This window comes from Ictidomys tridecemlineatus, chromosome 14, assembly GCF_052094955.1.
Source record: "Ictidomys tridecemlineatus isolate mIctTri1 chromosome 14, mIctTri1.hap1, whole genome shotgun sequence".
NCBI classification, from domain to species: Eukaryota; Metazoa; Chordata; class Mammalia; order Rodentia; family Sciuridae; genus Ictidomys; species Ictidomys tridecemlineatus.
Window position 1 is genome coordinate 25,894,583 of NC_135490.1, and position 23,085 is coordinate 25,917,667.

The 23,085-nt window shown below is 33.5% G+C and overlaps 1 protein-coding gene across 1 annotated transcript; it reads left to right on the forward strand.

Moving 5' to 3' along the window:
- Positions 1 to 1,080: 1,080 nt before the first annotated feature.
- Positions 1,081 to 22,667, forward strand: LOC101959911 (disintegrin and metalloproteinase domain-containing protein 29-like). Its single transcript, XM_078031355.1, has 2 exons — positions 1,081 to 1,219; positions 20,197 to 22,667. Exon 2 carries the CDS (start codon positions 20,371 to 20,373, stop codon positions 22,375 to 22,377), a length of 2,007 nt encoding a protein of 668 aa, XP_077887481.1. The 5' UTR covers positions 1,081 to 1,219; positions 20,197 to 20,370; the 3' UTR covers positions 22,378 to 22,667.
- Positions 22,668 to 23,085: the final 418 nt, after the last annotated feature.

The window sequence follows — 23,085 nt, forward strand, 5'->3', positions numbered from 1 at the left end:
TCTGGGAAACAGCTTCAAGATGTAACTTATAATTACAGTGCTCTATTGGAACAAATTGTATAGCTAAACTGTACACAGTCCATGATCACTGAGCAGTTTTAAAATTTTTTCTCCAAATATAGTGTATTGTATTTTATTTACTGAAATTCACCTTTCACTATTTGCTCCATTCACACTCCTTTTTGTTTTTTTTCTTCCATTGAGCTGATATTTCACTATGGGAGAAGCTGAATATTGATTGAAAATTTTTAATGTTCATTGTATATTCTCAGTAACCCCTTATAGGGAGACAAGTGATTATTTTGCAACTAACCATGAAAGATAATAATTCACATATAAATTTCTATTAAAATAAATGTTAAAAATATACAAGATCCTGGAATACAGGAAGGAGGATAAAGTATTCAGTTTTTTCCCTATAAAAATAATTTTCTCCCATAAAAATAGTAAATTTATGTTGTATAATTTCAGGTTTTTTTATTGGATAATATTATTGTTGTATATAATATTGTTTTAACTAAAGACTACTCTGATATGAGTTTATCACCTTGAAGACATTTATAGATTAATATTTATACTAAGCTTATACTTAGCCTCTAGGTTTTTGTACTTTAACATTGTATAATAAGAGTTTTCTTAATTTCCTTAAATACTCCAATAAAATTTATAAAGATTTTATTTTATCTAAATATCTAGACATTTTATTTCCTGTAGGTAGATAATATTTAAAGAAACTCAAATATTTAGCTTAGGTTTAAATGTTTTCCCCATAAGTAAATAGTGTTTGAAGACATTATATATTTAACCCAGTTTAAGCATTATATAATGTATACATGAATCGAACGTCACATTACACTATTAATACACAACTTTTTTGTTTTATGTACCATTTACAATGAAAAATGCCCTCCACAAAATAATAAAAGAAAAATAAAAAGGAAACTCTAGTTATTTTCAAAAGCAGTTTTTAGGGGCCATAAATTAACATTATGTTGTTCACTTTGATTCCTGAATGATAAGGATATATTAAAAATAGCAAACTGTCCTCATGAAATCAGAACAGTTTGGCTCTTTTGAACTGTCTTACAGTGTTTGACACTGTCCAATAAAACATCATGGATATTAATGCACTGAGAATAACTGAAATAATATCATTAAAGTCACAGAATGGAGTCTGAGAAGTCCTCAGAATGGAAAAGGGATCCACAGCTCTGCCCTGGTAGGTTCTTGACTTAGGTCAAGGAGAGGAATTTCAAGACACATCAAAAGAAACAAGATCAAAGATTTATTTAAGGAAGCAAAGAGATTTGTTCGGGAATGCAAACAGCAGAGCAGGATATACACTCAAAGGGAGAGGCAGTATGGGCGCTCCAGGGTGAGACATGCTTTGGGGGTCTCAGACTGCTTTAAAAGGGAATTTTGATGATTATGAGAGGTACCTCGGGTGATGTCAGCTTAATGAGCTTGATTCTTTGGATTGTGGAGCATAGAGCAGGTCACTGTGGTCTGGCTTTTCTCAGAATCTTTAGGTTGATACTTCTAGTTAATAAATAGTACCTGAACTGTACCCATATCATGGGTACTTAACAATCTCTCTCTCTATGCTTTTTTTCATAAGTCTAAAAATATATTTGATAAACCAACAAGGAATAGGTACTAATCAACTAAACTTACAGTACTCTAAAACTTATTGAAACTTTAAAAAAATCAGGCTGGAAGAAAACAGGGCTGGGGAGTGAAATTGAGGAGAAGTCATTTATTTTTAGTCACAGTTCCTCTTTCCTCTTTGTCTCCTTTTACCTATTCTTCTTTCTTCTCTCCTTCCTCAATTAAGTGATTAAAACAATATAAATATATTCTGCAAAAAAGTGTTTCCCAAAACACTGAGTTATAAAATCATACTTTTAATTTTAATGCTCATAACCTAGGTGAAGCTAAATAAGGCACATCTCTAAGCTCATACCTCACAGATCATTTAAAGATTTCCCTGTGTAGTTTATATAGTTGCTTTCATGCTCAATAATGTCACAACATTTTTTTGGTTTTCATATTTTCTAATTTGAGTAAAACTTTCTCTTGTCATAAGGTTTATATTTTAAGGATAGCAAATAAAGTTTAAAAACATAAATAAAATTCCATGCTTTGGTTTCCCATATAAATAAAATCTCTAATACTCTCTAGATTTAAAAAATATCTTATTTTACAAGCAAAATGTTTAATGGATATGTGTGATAATCTCATTCAATTGAAGCTTCAAATCCATATCTTCCCTCCCAGCTGGGGGAGAATATGATAAGGTAATGTTTTTTGTTTTTGTCTTTTTGAATAAAAAGTACTGATGTTTTCAAGAGCTCAGTCATTCCTGACCCAAAGTTACACTCCCAATCCTATGATAAAATGATCAACTTTTCAAAATCTCCATGAACTTCTAACATCTTCACATGTGAAACATTTACAGGAAACACAGAAGACTTGATTTCTTTCTTTTTTTAGATAATATCTTAATATGTTATCACACTCTAAGGTGTCTAGATATTGATATAAAACTAAGTCATTTCCCATAGTCATTTTTTCAAGTCTTCAATTTCAAATAGACATTCTAGATACAATTCAATATTATATGTGACAAGGAGACTGAATAAACATATTGAAGGAGACACTGACAAGGGTCAGGTTTAGCACTTTACTGAAAACATTTGTTTCAGACATTTTTAATCTTAAAATCTTTTAAAAACCCTAGTATATACACCCATGGATTCATGTTCCTCATTTTAATTGTACTCTTATTCCTATTCCCACTGGAGATCTGGTTCTATGGCAAATTTAAGTGTGTTCAGAACCAGATGAATTTAGGGAACTACACTAACTCCTAATGTTATATGGTTCAAAAGGATGATTCTTTGCTCCTGAGATTTTTGGATCTGCATCCAAACATTGTCAACAGGTTTATGTTTGAAATTAAATTTAGTATTTGTATTCTTTTCCATTTATTACTTTTCCTTTTGTCTTGTCCTTTAGTTGACAGGTTTTTTTCCTTAAAACTCCTATAATTTCCTAATTTGTTTGTTCCAATAATTGCTAAATTCATCTTTGTTCTAAGCAGTTGGTTTGTTATCGGACCATAAACCATTTAAAATATTAATACTTAACACTAAGTGTTATATACAATAATATATCTTAGTAAACATATGCACCAAGTAGATATTATTTTCCTAATGATTGTCTTATAAGTAATATTTCCAGGATCCTAAAAGAAACACAAGACAGGTCAGAAATGAAAGAAGGGACCAATGAAAGAATTGTTATTCAGTAATTTTCTCACAATACCCTATTTACATGAAAATATATTTTGTAAATGTACAGTAATTTTCTGAGCTCTTAAAATACCTATCCTATTTGCTAACATTAAGAATCAATGTTCTGACTTACCAGAAATGTTCTGAAATATAAACTTTCATTGTGTGTACAAATCTTTTTCACTCTGTCCCATGCTCCTCAGCTAGAATACGTAAGAAAACAATTTCTAATTAAATAAATGAGACAACTTAAAATTTGGAGACCCAAAAGAGCAGTGTGAACTCAACAATTGAAACACCAGCAAATGAAACTATCCTCAAAAATTTGCTCATTAAAAAAGACAAAATTCACACAATAACTAATATATCTTAGTATACATAGGAAAACTTGAAAAAAGATCCCACTAAAAAAATTGGGGGAAACAGTGCTTCTTGGTTAAGTAATACTGATTAGACTCCACTAGAGTCATTCTTCAAATTTAAACTCAGAACATGGAGATAATTAATAAATCCAAGTTCATATTTATATAACTTATGAATGTTGTCCTACATTTTCCCCTGATTTGATCACCAGATATTAAAATATATAGAGCTGTTCAATTAGGTCAAATAAAATGAAACAATTATGGTCAAATTTACTCCAATATGAGTTAATGTTATGGAAGTCAAGGAGAAGATGAAAAAGTTCAATGAAGAAAACATTGCAAATACAGACTTACTAATATGAAATACCTAATGGAAAGATACCCATGGATCTTTCTCAGAGAAAAGCTCTTCTCTACTTCAAGGTGAAACAAGTCATAAATAGCAAATCTTGTTTCTATAAATCATCTCCAACAGTTTGGATCACATGGTTAAATGGTATGAAGTCAATATAGTTATTAAATTTACTCTCACATTGGTTATATTTACCATTATCCTCTCCCTTCTTCTAAATGCTATTTTATCTTGATTTGCTGACCACAGTTCCCAGACTATTTTCCCTTATTAGTAAACAAATTAGCATGCAGACAATAAAAGATTTTATAGTCATCCTTTGCTACATAGATAGGCATTTATGGCTGGATTTTACAGAGTTTACAATGGTGCTGGACATTTTCTGGACCTTCAAGTACTTGAAATGTTCTACAATAAGTCTGAATGGTAAGAAAATTACCTGGAAACAGGAGAAAAACATGAGCAAAAGCACTGAAGTTGACATAAAATATACAGGGAGCTTCTAGAAGAAGCTGGTCTGATTTTTGTTGTATATGATTTAAAAGTAAATTTGTAGTAAGAGTGAAATCAAACTAGAATGTGCAAGTCCATTGTCATGATCCACTGAATAGAGAATTCTTGTTGCTAAGCATCTAAATTTAGAACTTAAGAAACTGAGAGGCAAAGAGGAAGAAATTTGTTTCTATGCCATGGCAAGTCTCAAAAAACTTAATTCTTGAAAACAGACAGTATAGACTATCTATGTCTAAAGTCACAGGTAGAAAGGATAATGGAAACCATTTATTCTACTGGTAAGTCATTTAAGAATTTGTAAAGGAGAGGGGCACTAAATATTTATGCATGCATGTTAACACAGCCACACACACTTACACAACAGAAATTTTTGTTCCCAGGTGTGCAGATTCTGTTTGAAGTACATCTCTTCTCATCTTTTATACATTGTTTGATATCAACTAAGTTGACTTTTTAACCTGCTGTGCTTTACAATTATACATAAGATTGAATCTTGGAGTGAAAAGGGGTTTGGAAATTGGGTCAGAAACTTACGTGTCCTTGAAAGAGGTTTAGAGAGAAGGACAAATTGATCAAAGAAAGTATTTTAGTGTGTTTTAAAGATGTTTTATCAAAAAAATCTTAGTTATTATTGACACTAGTATGCTATGTTGATGGTAATGTGATGTTGCTTTGATATTATGGATTCTAGATGTCCCAACATAATGTAATGTGTGCAAAATAAGCCTGACTCTGAAAAATTTTAGAATCTGTTCTCTTTGTATTACATTTAACCAATGCTGAGTTAAGGAACAGATTCTGATGAAGACCTATATGGTTTCAGTTCATTTTCAGTAACACGATGTATTTAATTATCCATTTTCTTCACAGAAAATCACACTAACAAAAAAATAAACAAAAACCATACACACAAACATATACACACATTAAGGGGAAATACAGGAAATCTGGATATTAGAAAATGAAGATGTTAAGCTATTAATCATAAGTTGTACATGTTTGCCTAGAAAGTTTTTGGTGAAGGTGGTGTTCATGTCAGTTGTATGAATTTTGTGAAATAAGATATCTTCTTATTACTGAAGATGTTCCTAAGTAATTCAGCTCTCTTGTCATTTTAATGAGCAGGACAATATTTAACCTAAATAGCCTTCTCCACAGCAATATGAAACAATATAGCCAATATTAAGACAAGTGTCAAAATTCTTATTAAATGGGTAACATAAAAGATCATTGATTTAGCAATATAAATTAAATTAAAAGTCAAGAATATTAAAAGGAATGCAGATCTTATGAAGTGAAAAAAAAGAGAGTTATGAAGGTATTTTACAAAAGAAGAAAAAAATGTATTAAAAAGGTAATAGAGTTTGAAATATCTTTTCTTAAATTCATCCTTTATTTGTGGGGTCAGAATATCTAGCATTAGCTCTGAATATATTCCACCCAGTGGTTAGCATCCCCTAATCATATCATCTTATGTATTTGTTGGTGTTTCCCAACAGTGTTGGCCACTTTGTTGTAGAAGAGAGGAAAGCAGGTGACAGCATCAATCCAGAATGAATCGAAGTTATTGGATAATTTGAGAACTGATGGAATCTGGGTATAGGTTATGTAGGAATTGAGAGAAAATTCAGTAGACAAACAGAAACAAAACTAAAAAGTCAAATAATTTGAGGCATAAGGAGATTCTGAGAATGTGACACTTATAGCCCACATGGTTTTCACACTGTTGAGAAGTGGGTTTCAGTAGAATTGAAAGGTAGGGAATTCTTCATTTAAAAAAAAGTGAATAAAAAATTGATTAGTTTCTGTGTCCTCTATTCTGTACCATTGGTCTACCAGTCTGTTTTAGTGTCAATACCTGCTGTTTTTGTTACTATTGCTCTGTAATATAACTTAAAGTCTGGTACAGTGAAGCCAACCACTTCCCTCTTCCTGCTAAGGATGCTAAGGATTGCTTTAGCTATTCTGGGTCTCTTTATTTTTTGAGATGAATTTCATGATTGCTTTTTCTATTTCTATAAGGAATATTATTGGGATTTTGATACAAATTGCATTAAATCTGTGTGGTGCTTTTGATAGTATGGTCATTTTGATAGTATTAATTCTGCCTATCTAAGAGCAAGGTAGATCTTTCCATCTTCTAAGGTCTTCTTTGATTTCTTTCTTTAGGGTTCTGTATTTTTCATTGTGTAATCTTTTACCTCTTTCATTAAGTTGATTCTCAAGTGGTTTTTTTTTGAGCCTATTCCATGAAATTATAATTACCTTAAATTAGACAAAGATGCCAAAAACATACATTGGAGAAAAGATAATCTCTTCAACAAATGGTGCAGGGAAAACTAGAAATCCATATGCAACAAAATAAAATTAAACCTAAACCCCTATCTCTCACAATGAGCAAAACTCAAGTCAAAGTGGATCAAAGACCTAGGAATTAAACCAGAGACTCTGCATCTAATAGAAGAAAAAGTGGGTGCCAATCTTTATCATGTCAGATTAGCCCCCAACTTCCTTAGTAAGATTCCTATAGCACAAGAATTAAAACCAAGAATCAATAAATGGAATAGATTCAATCTAAAAAGTTTCTTCTCAGCAAAAGAAACAATCTGTGAGCCTACATAGAGAATAATAGAGAGCCTACATCTTGGGAGCAAATTTTTACCCCTTACACATCAGATAGAGCATTCATTTCTAGGGTGTATAAAGAACTCAAAAAGCTAAACACCAAAAAACAAATATCCCAATCAATAAATGGGCCAAGGACCTGAACAGACACTTCTCAGACAATGCTATATAATCAATCAAAAGATATATGAAAAAATGTTCATCATATCTAGGAATTAGGAAAATGCAAATAAAGACTACTCTAAGATTTCATTTCACTCCTGTCAGAATGGCAGTTATTCTGCAAACAACAGTGAGTTTTGGCAAGGATGTGGGGAAAAAGGTACACTCATTCACTGCTCGTGGGACTGCAAATTGGTGCAGCCAATATGGAAAGCAATATGGAGATTCCTTGGAAAACTGGGAATGACCACCATTTGACCCAGTTGTCTCTCTCCTCAGTCTATACCCAAAGGACTTAAAAATAGCATACTACAGGGACACAACCACATCAATGTTTATAGCAGCACAATTCACAATAGCTAAACTGTGGAACCAATATAGATGCCCTTCACTAGATAAATGGATAAAAAAAATTGGCAATATAAACAATGGAATACTACTCATCAACAAAAGAGAATAAAATCATGACATTTGCAAGTAAATGAATGGTGTTGGAGAATATAATGCTAACAATCCCCATAAAACAAATGCTGAAGGTTTTCTCTGATATAAGGAGGCTGACTCATAGTGGGGTAGGGAGGTGGAGCATGGAAGAAATAGGCGACCTCTAGATGGGGCAGGGGGATGGGAGGGGAAGAGAGAGGGCAGGGGGTTAGCAATGATGGTGGAATGTGATGGACATCATTATCCAAAGTACATGTGTGAAGACACAAATTGGTGTGAACATACTTTACATACAACCAGAGGTATGAATAATTGTGCTCTATATGTGTAATATGAATTTTAATGCATTTTTTCTGTCATTATTTTTTAAAAATTTAAAAACCCAAAAGAGAAACTTGATTATTTTTGCATTTCATAAAAGGTTTCCAGAAATCACAGAAAAAAAACATTCCAGAAGAATTTCTTATTTTCTACCAGATCAATACTGATATGTTAATTTAAATTTTAATTTCCCTAATAGATAATAATATTAATGGATTTTTTTATGTTCTTAATAGCTGTCTGTGCATCCTCTTAAATGACATTCATGTTTAAGTATTTTGATTATATTCTAACTGTATTGATAATTTATGGCCCCTTTTGGGAGTTTCTTTTAAATATTATTACTGTAAATATTTTAATTAGAAGTGTGTTTTGAAAATATTGTCTTGCAGTGTGTAACTCATCTTTTATCCTCTTAAATGGACCTTTGCAAAGGAAAAATTTTAATTTCTATATTTTTTAATGTTCTACTATAAGCTTTTCCTTTAATGGATTATGCTTTTATTGTCAAGCATAAATAATTCTGTGTCTAGTCTAAACTCTATAGATTTTAGCCCATATTTATTCTAAAAATTTTTAAATGTTGCACTTAAAATTTAAATATTTGACCAACTTCAATACAATTTTATTTAAGATAAGATGTTTAGGTTGAGGCTTATTATGTTTATTTATGAATGTTCAGTTGTTCCAGCACCACTATTGGAAATTCTATCACCCTTTAACTGAATTGCTTTTTTCACTTGATTGTAATTTAATTTGAAGTATTTGTGTGAGTATATTTTTGGGGTCTCTAATATGTTCCCATTTTTTTTGGTTTTATAACTATACTATTACCATAGTCTATGGATTATTCCAATTAAATAGTGAGTTTTAACATGGGGAATAGTTAATCCTCTACTGTGTTCTTTTTCAAGAGTTTCTGACCATTTTATTTCCTTTTCCAATAAACTGTAGTATACACTTATTTATATTCATGGCTTTTCACAGAAATTACATGCATGTAAAAATATGCTCCAATGAAACCCATTATTCTATATAATTAACATGCAGTAATAAAAATAAATAAAATTTCAGTAAACCTATGATCAGTTTTCAAATAATTGAGATATTTAATATGTTGAGTTTTCCAATTAACATGAGGTTTCTTCATTTACTTAGGTCTTCTTTTCTTCTTTCACAACCATTTTGTAATTTTTAACTTAAAAACTCAAGACATATTTAGTGAAGTTTCTATCTACCTAAATCATTTTCTTAGGAATAGTTATTAATGGTAGTTTACTTTAATTCTGATTTTCACATTGTTATTATGTAGAAATGTTGTTCATTTTTTTTGTTGCTACTTTACCTTGTACTTTGTATGCACTTTGTTTTGATCTATTTTTTTGTCATATAATTTGAGGTTTTATATGTAAACTAATTTGGCATCAGCAAACATACATAGTTTTCTTTTTTTACTTCTTTCATTCCAATATAAATGATTTTTGTTTCTTTTTCTTTCCTCATTTTCCGGGAAAATTTTTGCACAACATTTAATAACAGTGTCAGAAAGGGCATCCTGCCTCTTTTCTAATTTTAGAGGAAAATTCAGTTTCTGATCATTTATATGATGTTATTTGTAGGTTGTGTGTGTATCTTGAATTTGTGAGGTTGAAGAAGTTTCCATCTATTTCTAATTCCCTAAGAACTGTTATCATGAATAAATGTTGAATTTTATTGAACACTATTTCTGTGTCAATTGGTACCATCATATCATTCTTCTTCTTTAGCCTATTGATTGATTTTCATTGATTGATTTTCAAATGTTGATTCAGGCTTGCATAACTTGGATAAATCTCACTTGGGGTGGCATATAATCCTTTTTAGGCATGGTTGGATTTGACTTCTTAGTATTTTAGTGGGAATTGTGTCTTAATTCATAATAGATATTATTTGCTAGTCTTTTATAACTTGCCAGCCATGGGGAATTGTTTTCTTCTGTTTTTATTATGTTTGTCAGTCTTATAAGTTTGTCCATTTTATTATTTTCATTTTTCAATTTCTTTATTGTTTTTCCTGTTTAGTTTCATTTATTTCTGTGTCTGTCTCTATTATTTCCTTCCATTTGTTGTCTGGGTTGTTCAGGCTTTTTTTTCCCCTCGTTTCCTTGAGTTGAGAATTTGGATTATTGATGTGATTTTTTTTTTCATTTTAGTGTGAGCATTTAGTGATATCAGTGGCTAACAGACATTCTTATTTTTTGTCTTGCTTTGTTTAAGTTTTTTAAATCTTTGGATCCCATTTTAATTTATTCATATCAGTTTTGAGTTTATAACTTTGTTTATATCACTTAATGATTGCTCTAAATATGTGATTATATCTTATCATACCATACTGACATTAATATTAACATTTAAAAGGCAGCACTGAAATTTTTACTTAGTTTTCTTTTTTCTCCCTGTTGTCTCCTTTTTAAAAAAATATGTTATTTTTTTAGAGCAGTTATTGGTTTATAGCAAATTTGTGAAAAGAGTATGGAATATTCTTATAGCCATTTCCTTTCATATTGAAGAGCATCTCATTCTAACATTACTATCTCAGAGTGTTATATTTGTTACAATTAGCCTATATTGACATATCATTATCAAACAACACAGTTTACATTAGGGTTTACTCTTGATGTCATTCATTCCATGAATTTTGATTACTGTATAGTTATATGTACTCACCTCTACAGTATCATCCAGAATAGTTTCACCTTATTAAAAACTTCCTGTGCCTCCCTATTCATTCTACCCTGCCATCAAATCCCTGGCATCCACTTATTATTTTATACTACTCATGATATTGCCTTTTTCAGAACATTAGGTAATTTGAATCATAGAGTATATAGACTTTCAGTTTGGTTTCTTTCATTTAATAATATTCATTTAGTTCCTTCTCTGTTTTTTCATGGTTTGATAGCTCATTTCTTTCTAGGATACTATAGCAGTATCATTATTTGTGAGTTTTTTGCAATAGTATCACTGTTTGTCCTAGAGGACAAACAGTGATACTATAGCAGTATCATTAGTTGTGAGTTTTTCACTTTCAAGACTATGAACATATCCATCCTGCTCTCTTTGGGGGCTACAATGTTACTGCTGAAAAATCTGCTGATAGTCTCATGGATAGTCCTTTATGTATGATAAAGTCACTTTTCTCTTGATACTTTGAAAATCTTTCTTGTTGACTATTTTATGTCTTTGTGTATATTTTTTTAGGTTCATCTCATCATGAAATCTTTTGGGTTTTGTGGATATACATATTTAGTTCCTTCCCCAGATTTGGGAGATTTTCAGCTAGTATTTCTTTTAATAAGATTTCTGGTCCTTTTTCTTTCTCTAATCCTTCTGGGATTCCCATAGTGCATATATTGGCCCAGTTTATTTTTTTTCCACAGGTCCCTCAAGCTTTCTGGGTTTTTTTTATTCCTTTTTATTTTTCTTCTCTGACTATTTAATTTCCAATGATGTGTCTTCACATCATTCTTCTTGCTAATCCATTTCTTCTGCTTCATCTAGACTACTAATGAATCCCTTCAGTGAATTTTGCAGTGTGTTTGTGGTATTCTTTAGCTCATAATTTTTGATGTATTTTAATATCTTGTATTTCTGTTGAAATTCTTACATTTTTCATGCATTATTTCCCAGATTTTAATATTCATCTTTATAATTATTGTTTTGAATTCTCTAGGAGATAAATGTTATATCTTCATTTCAATTTGGATTTATTTCTGGATATTTATCTTTTATCGTTGTTGGGAATATTTTTATCTGTTTCTTTATTTTCTTTGACTGTGTTCACCTCTTCCATAAAAAAACAGCCATCTTTCTCAGTCTTCAGAGACTGCTTTAGTACATTAAACAACTCCCATCCGTCATTTTGGTCAGAAATTTCATAGTCCTCTCACACGTTCATGCTACCCCAATGGGCAGTCCTAGTTCTTTGCAGCCCCCAAAGTCTGTGATATATTAGGTCCTCTCAGTGACTGGGAGAAGCAAGACTGAAACCAGTATCTTGGGAAGCCCCAAGCAATGTTGCGTCACTGTTAGCCTTGTCCAACTCTTTCCTTCTTCAGCTTGGACCTCAGGTTTTACACTCTTATTGTGTGATTAACTGTGAGGAGGGCAATAGTAACTGTCATCCTAAATCACCGTCTCAGTTCTCATTAGCCCTGGGTGGCTTGATTATGTCTAGTCCTGCCAGTGCTCTGAGATAAGAAAGTTATAAGCAAGTCTTTAAGGAAATCCCCATAAATATTTGATCATTGGATGAACAGGGCAACTCTCCTTCCCTAGAGAAAAGCTGAAATCTGATGTTTTTGCCTGATCATTCTGTCCTGGCCCAGAGTTGAAGCTGTGATAATAGCCAATCCAAAACCATGTTTCTTCTCCCTCAGGAAAAGAACATTATGATAGTTCCATGAGAACAAAGAGACAGGCAAGATAAAGCTAGTTCAATGGGGAGTCCCAAGGAGTTTGGCACTTTGAATTCATGAACAACAACCTTTTATTCCCAGAGGGAAGTTAGGAGCTCAAATATTTTTCTCCTGACTCTTGATGACCTTGGATGAGGCTATGTTATGACTACAGCCCAAGTTTCTGTCTCTATTCTCCCACAGTTGGCTAGATTGTGCTAGTCCCATCAGCATTCCTAGGCTGGAAGATGAAAGCCAGTTCTTTGGAAAGCAGCCACTGTGAAGCTGGGATGCTGATTTCATGAAGAATCATGGGATTTTGAAATCTATTCCTGATCATTTGGTATTGTGCTAGGTGAAGGAATTTAGAGAGAATATGTTCACAAAATCCTTCAGCTTTGAAGCTGGTTTGTATTCTCCTGCGGTACAGTCACCTCTTGATTATTTCTGGACTTCTCACAAAGGGAAACTGAATTTTTACTGAACTGGTGTATTTGTATGGTAGGGGCCGGTAGGGGGGCTTCCTACTTCCAATTCTGTTGATGTCATTCTGTATCTGGACCATTTAATTTGGTTTAAGATATGACTCAAGAAACAGTAATACTACTTAAATCTTTGAATGTAAGAAACAGTTGCCTTTTCTTATGTTTAGAATGTACATTCTGCCCTGCTTTTGTCAGCTGAGTCAAAAATACCTGTTTAATTTTAAGAGCTCTTTCAATACCATTCTTGCGTATTTTGTTTTTCTGACTCTGGGGTCAAGGTCAATCATAACTGTTCCCTCTGGAAATAGAAGGTTCCACACCTTCCAATTATACCTTGTATAACTAGGTCACTTTCAGGCCTAGAGATGGGAGGATCAGAAGTCATCTGGCTTTTATCTTCTTAAGTCACTTGGTGGACGGCATGGAGACGTCAGATTTCCTTATGTTTCTGCTATGGCTAATTTGGACTGCCTTCCTGTGCCCTCATTGTGGAACACAGGTTCCTGTCCTAGCTAAGAGATTTTCTGCTATTTTTGAATATGGACTGAGCACCTGCTTACCTGGCTACTAAAGAGTATTAAACCCACCTTAATCAACATTAAGTTTATGTTGCCACTGTACCATGCTCACCACTACACTAGTTGTGGAATTTGTTTGAGAAAAGCTTGCTAAGTTTTTGAGATTGCTACTGTGTAAGTATTGGTACATGTGTGTGTCCTGGCTCTAGAGCACATGCTAGGGTCATTCACTAAGTATTTGTTCAAATTTTTTCATTCTCATTTGGCTAGAGAAAGAAAACTTGTCTTAAGATTTCTTTTCTTGTCAATGCCTCATGGAGATACTATATTAAGACATCTCCAACATACTGGATATAATAGAAATGTAAAATCAAAACACAGGCAACTCACCTTGTTGTCAGTCAAGCCCAGAGTTTACTTGTCAGCCTGTCTGTTTCTTTTCAGACTCTGTTTGTTGTTATTTGTTGAATTATTCCCATAGCATCTAGCTGTATTTAGAGGGGAGATTCAGGGAATGGGGGTTGGGGGGGTCCCAACCCCCATATCAACTTGTGTCAGAACCTGAGTCCACCATAGGTCCTGAAAAATGTTACGTTCTTTAAATATATCAAGTATAAATGCTTTTTGAGTAACATATCACTTCAAAGAAAAATCACAATCAAGTCAAGCATTCTATGTTATGGAATTATTAAGTCAAGCATTTTAGGAGATACTAACATTTGTGAAAATGTCAAAGAGGCTCTAGAATATCTTCCAGTCTGACAATGCTAGTAAAGAGAAGAAGGTAAGGAAGAGGAAATAAAACTAACTAAATATTGTTTTCCAGAGAAGTATATAGTAACTATCTGTTATGGGATGAATGGTATGTTCCCCCAAAATATACACATTGAAAACATAACTCCTAGTATGATGGTATGAGAATGCAGGCCATGAGAAACAATTAGGCCATAGAGATGAAGTCACCATGAATGTGATTACTGCCCATACAAGGACAGACAAGAGAGCGTCTTCTTTTACTCTCTTATCTTCACCTGAGGAGATAATAGTAAGGTGGTCATGTGCAAACAAAGAGGTAGGCCCTTACCAGACACTGAATCTGCCTGTACTATGATCTTGGACTTCCAGAACTGTGAGAAACAATTGAGAGATGCTGTTGTTCAATTATCTATTGTACCTAAACTGGCTAACATATAAATAGGTATGAGTACTTATTTATGTAGATGTAAATAGGTATGGGTACTTCTCTAGCAAATGCTTAAAAATGTTGAAGCAGATTTAGAACCAAGTGATGAGTAGAGGCTAGAAAATTTTTTCATGTGCATGATAAAACAGCTGAGATTGCACTTGCCTGATTCTTTTTTGTTTTCGTCTACTGTTTTTTTCCCTACATTTAATTTGTTGCATTATAGTTGTACACAATGATGGGATTTATTGTTAGATATTTGTACATGCACACAATATAACAATAAAATTTGGCTAATATCACTCCCTAGCCCTTATGCCTCCTTCCCTGTCTCTCAGCCCCTGGTGTCTTTCCTCAATTAATCTACGAAGAGAATTTTTTTTTCTTTTCACTGTAATAGGTATTATTGAGTGTTTTGCATGTTTTTAAAAAATTTATTCTAATTAGTTATATCTGATGTAGCAGGCATTCTGATACAACATATATAGATGGAGTATAATTTCTCATTCTGGTTGTACAAGATATAGAATCCTACTGATGGTGTAGTTATATATGTATATAGGGTAAGGATGTCTCATTCTAATATCCTTCCTACCCCCATAGCTCCTCCCATTCATTTACTCCCCTCTACATAAAGTAACTATTCTTTCATAGCCCCACACCCATACTGTGAATTAGCATCCACATATTAGAGAAAACATTCATCCTTTGGTTTTGGGGGATTGGTATATTTCACTTAGCATGATACTCTCCAGCACCATCCATTTACTGGAAAATGTCATAATTTCATTCATCTTTAAATCTGAGTAATATTCCATTGCACACATATATCACATTTTATTTATCCATTCATATGTTGAATGTCATCCAGTTTGGTTTCATAGTTTAGCTATTGTGAGTTGAGCTGCTATAAACATTGATTTGGCTGCATTACTGTAGTATGCTTATTTTAAGTCCTTTGGATATAAATGAAGGAGTGAGATAGCTGGGTCAAATGGTGTTCTATTCCAACTTTTCTGAGGAATCTCCATACTGCTTTCCATAATGGTTGTAACAATTTGCAGTCCCACCAGAAATGTATAAGTGTACCGTTTCCCCCACATCCTCATCAACATTTATTGTTGCTTGTATTCTTGATAATTACCAATCTGAATGGGGTGAGATGAAATCTTAGAGTAGTTTTGATTTGCATTTCTCTAGTTGCTAGAGATGTTGAACATTTTCTCATATATTTTTTGATTGGTTGTGTTTCTTCTTTTGTGAAGTGTCTGTTCATTTCCTTAGCCCATTTTTTTTATTAGTTTTTCTTTTTTTGGTGTTTTTTGAGTTCTTTATATATCTTAGAGATTAATGCCCTATCTGAGGTGCATGTGGTAAAGATTTTCTCCCATTATGTAGGCTCTCTCTTCATGTTATTGATTGTTTCCTTTGCTGAGAAGAAAGCTTTTTAGTTTGAATACATCCCGTTTATTGATTCTCAATTTTACCTCTTTCGATTTTGTAGTCTTATTAAGGAAGTCACTTCCTAAGCCGACATGGTAGAGATTTAGGCCTACTTTCTCTTCTATTAGGTTCAGGGTCTCTATTCCTAGTGCCTAAGTCTTTGATCACATTTAGGTGAGTTTTGTGCAGAGTGAGAGGAGTTTAATTACTTTTTGTTACACGAATTTTCCTATCACCATAGATAGGCTTTTTTTTTTTTTCTACAGTGACTGTTTTTGGTGACTTTGTCTAGCATGAGATAACTGTATTTATGTGGGTTTGTCTCTGTGTCTTCTCTTCTATACCACTGGTCTAACTGTCTGTTTTGGTGCCAATTCCATGCTGTTTTTGTTACTATTGCTCTGTGGTATAGTTTAAGTTCTGCTATTGTTATGCCTCCTGCTTTACTTTTCTTGCTAGGATTGCTTTAGCTATTCTAGGTCTCTTATATTTCCAAATGAATTTTGTATTGCTTTTTATGAAGATAATTTTAAAGGCAATTCTGTTTAGGGTTAAAGGAACAAAGGAAAGGCTACAGAGAAAGTCTCCTTAGAGAAAAGAGTAAATCTCCTTTATCTGTGAAATCTATATCAATGGATTCAAAGGACTGTGAATCAATAGTGTTTGAAAAACTTTATGATGATACCTAACATGTACAGACCCTTTTTCTTGTCATTTTTCCCTATAAAATACAGCGCAAGAACTATTTACACAGAATTTACTTTGTACTAGGTAAGTACTATAAGAAATCTAGGGATGATTTAAAGTATGCAGGAGAATGTGTACAGTTTACACTGGAATAACATATCAATTTATATAAGGGGCTTAAACATCTATTTGGTATTTTTTGGAAGTTCATAAAATGAGCTCCCAGTGGATACCAAAAGACAACTGCATATCAGTAATCATAAACAAAGCATTGGTAGAAATACTGATGGTAAAACACACTTTGATGAAATTTCAGATTGACATGTGGAAATGCTATTGAGAGCTAGATAAAAAAGGCCATCTTTTATCCAAATTGGAAGAGAATTTGGAAGAAATGTTTTATATATTGTGTTTTTGTGCAAGGTGGTACTAGTAAGTGACAAAATTGTTTATTTAGATGAGGAGAGCTCTAAGAAAAATATTGAAGGAGTGACTTGATTCTTTCTGCCAGCTTATATTAATATGCAAAGGGAAAATAAGAAGGGTTAATTTTTATGTTAAAAGAACCCAGAATTTAAAAGATTTGAAAAATTCCCATCCACCTTAACATAAATCAACAGAGAAAGTGTTCAGAAGTGTACACTAAGGATGTGGTGCATACAAAACTTGGTAAGGAAAATTAGTGTGAGTGGCAACAACAGACTTAATCTCAACAAAATCCAGAAGTAGAGATGGAACTTAAAACTGGAAACACTGCCAGCTGAGACTAAAAGGTATAGAGATGAAGTAACAGGATAAAGGAAGAGAGGGTACCTCAATGAGCTTAATAGTAATGGTGATACCCAGTGGGTCTGGAAGGCAGAAAACTGAGCCAAAGAGGATTATTTCAACCTTTAAGATCACAGGCAGTTTGGTGCTCTAGGCATTGGACTTCCAGGGTGAAGTCACCACTTACTTCATTTCTGTTTCTTCCTTTTGAAAAGGGAAAGTGTATACAGTAACTAACCTACCATTATATTTTGGAAGCATAAAACTTGTTTGGTTTCGCAGATTTACAATTGGGATCAATCTTACTTCAGGGTGAATTGTATCTTTAATCTCACCCTTATGTGATTTAAATGATATTTACATGAGATTCTTGGCTTTAGACTTTACTATTGATATTGAAATAAGTTAAAATATGGGGAGTTATTAAGTGTGAGTATAACTAAATTAGAAAAGAGAAAATTGAAGGGATAGAAAGATAAAATTCCAGTGAGAGAACATAGTAGGATAAAAAGGTGTGAGAAGTAAGACAATGGAGAGGAACCTTAGATTTAGAAGTGTATGCTACACAAGGCTAAGAAATGTGAACCACAGGGCCTGAAGAAGATTTCTTGATGTCTTTATCTCTAGGACAATTATTAGTCATGGTTCTCTAGAGGAACAGAATCAACAGGAAGTATGATTATAAAAGGGGGATTTATCAGGTTGGCTTATGCAACCAGAAGCTGGATAGTCCACAGTGGCCATCTGCAGGCTGGAGAACTGAAAGAACAAGTAACTGCACAGTCCAAGAAGCTGAAGCCCCAGAACAAGAGGGATCAGTGGTGCTACCCTCGTCCAAGACCGAAGGCTTCCAGAGAATCACTGGCAGAATCCACTTTGTAAGAGTGAAGAAATGAGAGTCTGATATCCTCAGAGGATAACAGCATCAATCAAGAATTGATTCAAGAAGAACAAAGCTTGCATCTGCTGCGTCTTCTTGTTCTTTTATTCTATCCAAGCCATAATCCTATTGGACCATGCTGCAGAAGCTTAGGGATGGTCTCCATTTCAGTTGGCTATTCCACGTGCCAATCATTTCTAGACACACCCTCATTAACACACTCATAAACCTCCTAATCATGGGCATCTCTTAATGCAATCAAGTTGACAATTCAAAATAACCATTACAGATAATAACTGGCTCAGTACTTAAACTCTAAGCACAATTGATAATAACTACATATTTTTAATTTTGCAGTTTAGAGAATTATGAATATTTACCAAAAACATTGAATAATTTTTGACATAAAATAAATTTTGACAATATATTTTGCCCACTATGTCTTTATTATTGTTTAAAGAGTTACTTTTTAAACTGACAAAAAAGACATACTAGGAACAATATCCAAATTAGTTTGCTATATTGTGTGCATGCACAAATATATAATAATGAATCCCAGTAAAATACAACTGTAATACACCAATAAAATATAGAAAAAAATTAAAATGAACTATTTTGCACAAAAATACTTTAGGGTTGTTGAGATATAATAAATAATAAATATATTTTGCATAAAGAAGAACATAAATTCAGTTATCTTAACCTGAATGCTGAGTTTTTGTGCATCCTCCAAATTCATCATTTTATCCCAGCCACCAATATAATGATATTAGCAGGTGGAGATTTGGATAGGTAATTAGATCATGAAGCTAGAGTCCCCATGAATAGTGTTAGGGTCCGCAAACAAATCAAGATGGTGCCTGGCACTTTGCCAGAGGGAGTGGTTTGAGAAGTAATGCCAGCGAGCCATTAGGATGATGGAGATTCCTTAATGACTAACTGCTGTATCTAGTTGATGTTAATTAAGTTAAGCTGTGTGTAATTAAGATGATGAGGATTCCTTCATGATTGATTGATGTATCTGGATGATGTTAATTGAAACAAGCTGTGTATTCAGTTTGTATATATACCCCTGGTGTCCTGCAATAAAGTAGCTCCCGCCGTATCAACCTTCACAAGTTGCTTGTCAACCCCCGGTTATTTTGCCCAGCCAGACTTCAGCAAATAGGATTAGAACACTTATAAGAACAGATAGAAGAACATGTTCTATTGCTCCCTCCTCTTAAACATGTTAGATTTGGAAAAAAGAGGGCATTTAAAAACCAGGAAGCAGGTATTCACTAGACACTATCTGCCATTGTCTTGATCTTGTGCTTTTCAGTCTTAAGAATAGTAAGAAATAAATTTGTGTTCTTTAAACCACTGAGTATATGATATTCTATTATAATGTTCTTATTTGCTTTAAATAGTACTATAGAAAAATATTTAAAGATGAAATAAGAGTGGCTTTCAAAAAGACCTATTCATGCTTATGTTAATTGAACACTTGTAAACTGGAATCCTTCAAGCATTCTAAGATGTATAGTCATCTTTTACTTGAGATCCTTAGATTTTAACTAATTATTGAGGGATTATTCATATTTATTCATGTATCCAGAGAATAATATAATGAATTAATATTTGTTCATCATCCACATCACTTTTATTACATTTCTTTTTTCCTCTAATTCAACAACCTCCATACACTGTTGTTTTTGTTTTGTTTTGTTTTGTTTACAGGCCTGCAGTTGTGATGGTTCAACCCTGACAATTCCTTGATGACCAACACAGTGCAATGACCATTTCAGATGAAGGAGCACACCAACTACAAATTCAATCTTGTCTTTATCTCATATGGACCAATAACTCTGTAATAGTGATTTCTTTATCACTAGAATTTAAGAACCATCAAATATGAAGATATTTTTATTGCTACATTGGCTTGGGGTATTTCAGTTCTATCCTGGATTCACCCAGGCTGAGCACCCCCAATATCACAGCCCCCCAGAGGTAGTGATTCCTTTGAAGGTAACTGGCACTACTAAAGGATTGAAGCAGGCAGGTTGGCTCTCTTATAGCCTGAATTTTGGGAGCCAGAGACACATTATCCATATCAAGGCCAAGAAACACTTGCTGTCCAAACACCTACCAGTGTTCACCTACACAGCCCAAGGTTCTCTATTTGAGGATCAACCTTTTATCCAGAATGACTGCTATTATCATGGTTATGTGGAGGGGGACCCAGAATCCCTGGTTTCCCTCAGTGCTTGTTCTGGAGGTTTTCAAGGAATGTTACAGATAAACAACATTGCTTATGAAATCATGCCCAAGGAGTTTTCCACTACATTTGAACATCTCGTTTATAAAATGGACAATGAGGAGACAGAATTCCTAACACGGAGATCGGGCTTTATGCAAGATGAAATAGCATGCAAACTAGACTTTCAAGAGATTCATAATTTCACTCTGAAGCAGAATTCTTATGTGAGATGGTGGACTGATGTGTGGTATGTTAGATTAGCAGTGGTAGTGGATCATACCCTATACCTTCATTTTCAAAGTAATATATCCAAGATACAGGAGCAAATATTTATTACTACAAACGTAGTGGATTCCATTTATGACGATATAGATGTTAATGTATTATTACTTGGTATTGAGGTCTGGACTGAAGTAAACTATATTGTAGTAGATGACATACAGGAATCTCTGTCAGCATTTAGTCAATGGAAGGCAAAAAGCCTTTCTCCTCATCTATCACATGATGCTGTGCACCTTTACATAAACTCAAGATTAGGTGGACAACCTGGTAAAGCCTACATGCATGGTATATGTACAAAGAGATACAACTGTATAATTGCTACTCACCTAAACAAATCCTTGAATGAGTTTGCAATCAATGCAGCCCATGAGCTAGGTCATCTTTTAGGTATGTTTCATGATGCTGATATATGTGAATGTGGGCAAAAGTCATGTATAATGGGTCAGGATAAGGATTTTGCAACAAAGTTCAGCAACTGCAGTTATTCTGAGTTTTGGAAAATGACTGTACAAAACCAAAACTGTGCACGCAACTATGTTCAGACAAAAGATATGTCAAAGCGCTGTGGGAATGGAATTGTTGAAGAAGAAGAGGAGTGTGACTGTGGACCTTTACAATATTGTGCAAAAGATGCCTGCTGTCTCTCAAACTGTACTCTGAGTGAGGGGTCTACTTGTGCTTTTGGACTTTGTTGCAAAGACTGCATGTTCTTGCCTGCAGGTGAAGTGTGTAGAAAACAGATCAATGAATGTGATCTTCCAGAGTGGTGCAATGGGACATCCCATAAATGTCCAGAGGATGTACATATGCAAGACGGAAATCTCTGTAACCACAGGGCCTACTGTCATGATAAAAGATGCAATGACCGCAATAAACAGTGCAAGGATATTTTTGGCCACACAGCAATGAATGCAAATTTGAATTGTTATGAGAAAATGAATACTCGAGGGGACCGCTTTGGTCACTGTGGCACGCATCGATCTACATACATAAAATGTAACATTCCAGACATCCTGTGTGGGAGACTTCAGTGTGAGAACGTGACTCTAATTCCCTCTTTGGGAGACCATTCTAGTGTGCACAGGACTCAGTTCAATGGCATCACCTGCTGGGGAACTGACTTTCATTTGGGGATGTCCATACCTGATATTGGTGAAGTGAAAGATGGCACAGAATGTGGTCCGGAACGTATCTGCTTGCATAGAAAGTGTGTCCCTATGTCTCATTTAAAAAGTGATTGTTCGGTTAAGACCTGTAACATGAGGGGTATCTGCAATAGTAAACATCATTGCCATTGCAATGATAACTGGGCCCCACCCGACTGCAAGGAAGAGGGTAGTGGAGGCAGTGTTGATAGTGGCCCACCCCCTAAGAGATAGGAAGGAAAACGTATTCACCAATCAAAATGGGCCATCATTCTCTTATGACCTTTTCTTATGTTTCACTTTTTGGTTTTATTACATACAAAAATATAGAAGAAAAAAGAAAAAAATATCCAGTCTTATGAAACAACAAAGTATTCAGACTCAACAATAAGAAAAAAAACAAATCTTGAGATTAAAATTGAAAAGAATTTACAAAATTTTCAGACTCGATATCAGAAAGAAAAATGAAGTGTTGAAATTAAAAATAAGAGACACAAAATGTTAACAGTCAATATGTGAAAGAAAAAAAACATTCTTAATCTTGGAAAAAAATCAGTACTGATTTCAAGAAGTGTAACCAAATGGTGATAAAATTTCTGAAGAACTGAAGTTTAGTGTCCTGTCAATATAAATATTAACATATATCTTGGGAAAACTTTGAGATGCATTTTCTTTCGGAATAATAGGCATTATTTATTAGAATTGTAATTTGTAGAATGTTCCTAGTCTTCATCATTTTAAGAATGTTGAAGTTTTAGTTTTCCTGAAATTGATCTTTTCATAAGTTTTTAATTAAGTTCTCTCTCATGGGATCATGTGTGTTTTTAAAAATTACATCTTTCAATTCTAAAATTCTACCTTATTTGTATTTTGCTTTGGAAAATGACTTTTGCTGTACCAATACTGTCTGCTAATGAGAATAACAACATAGAAATCCTAAAA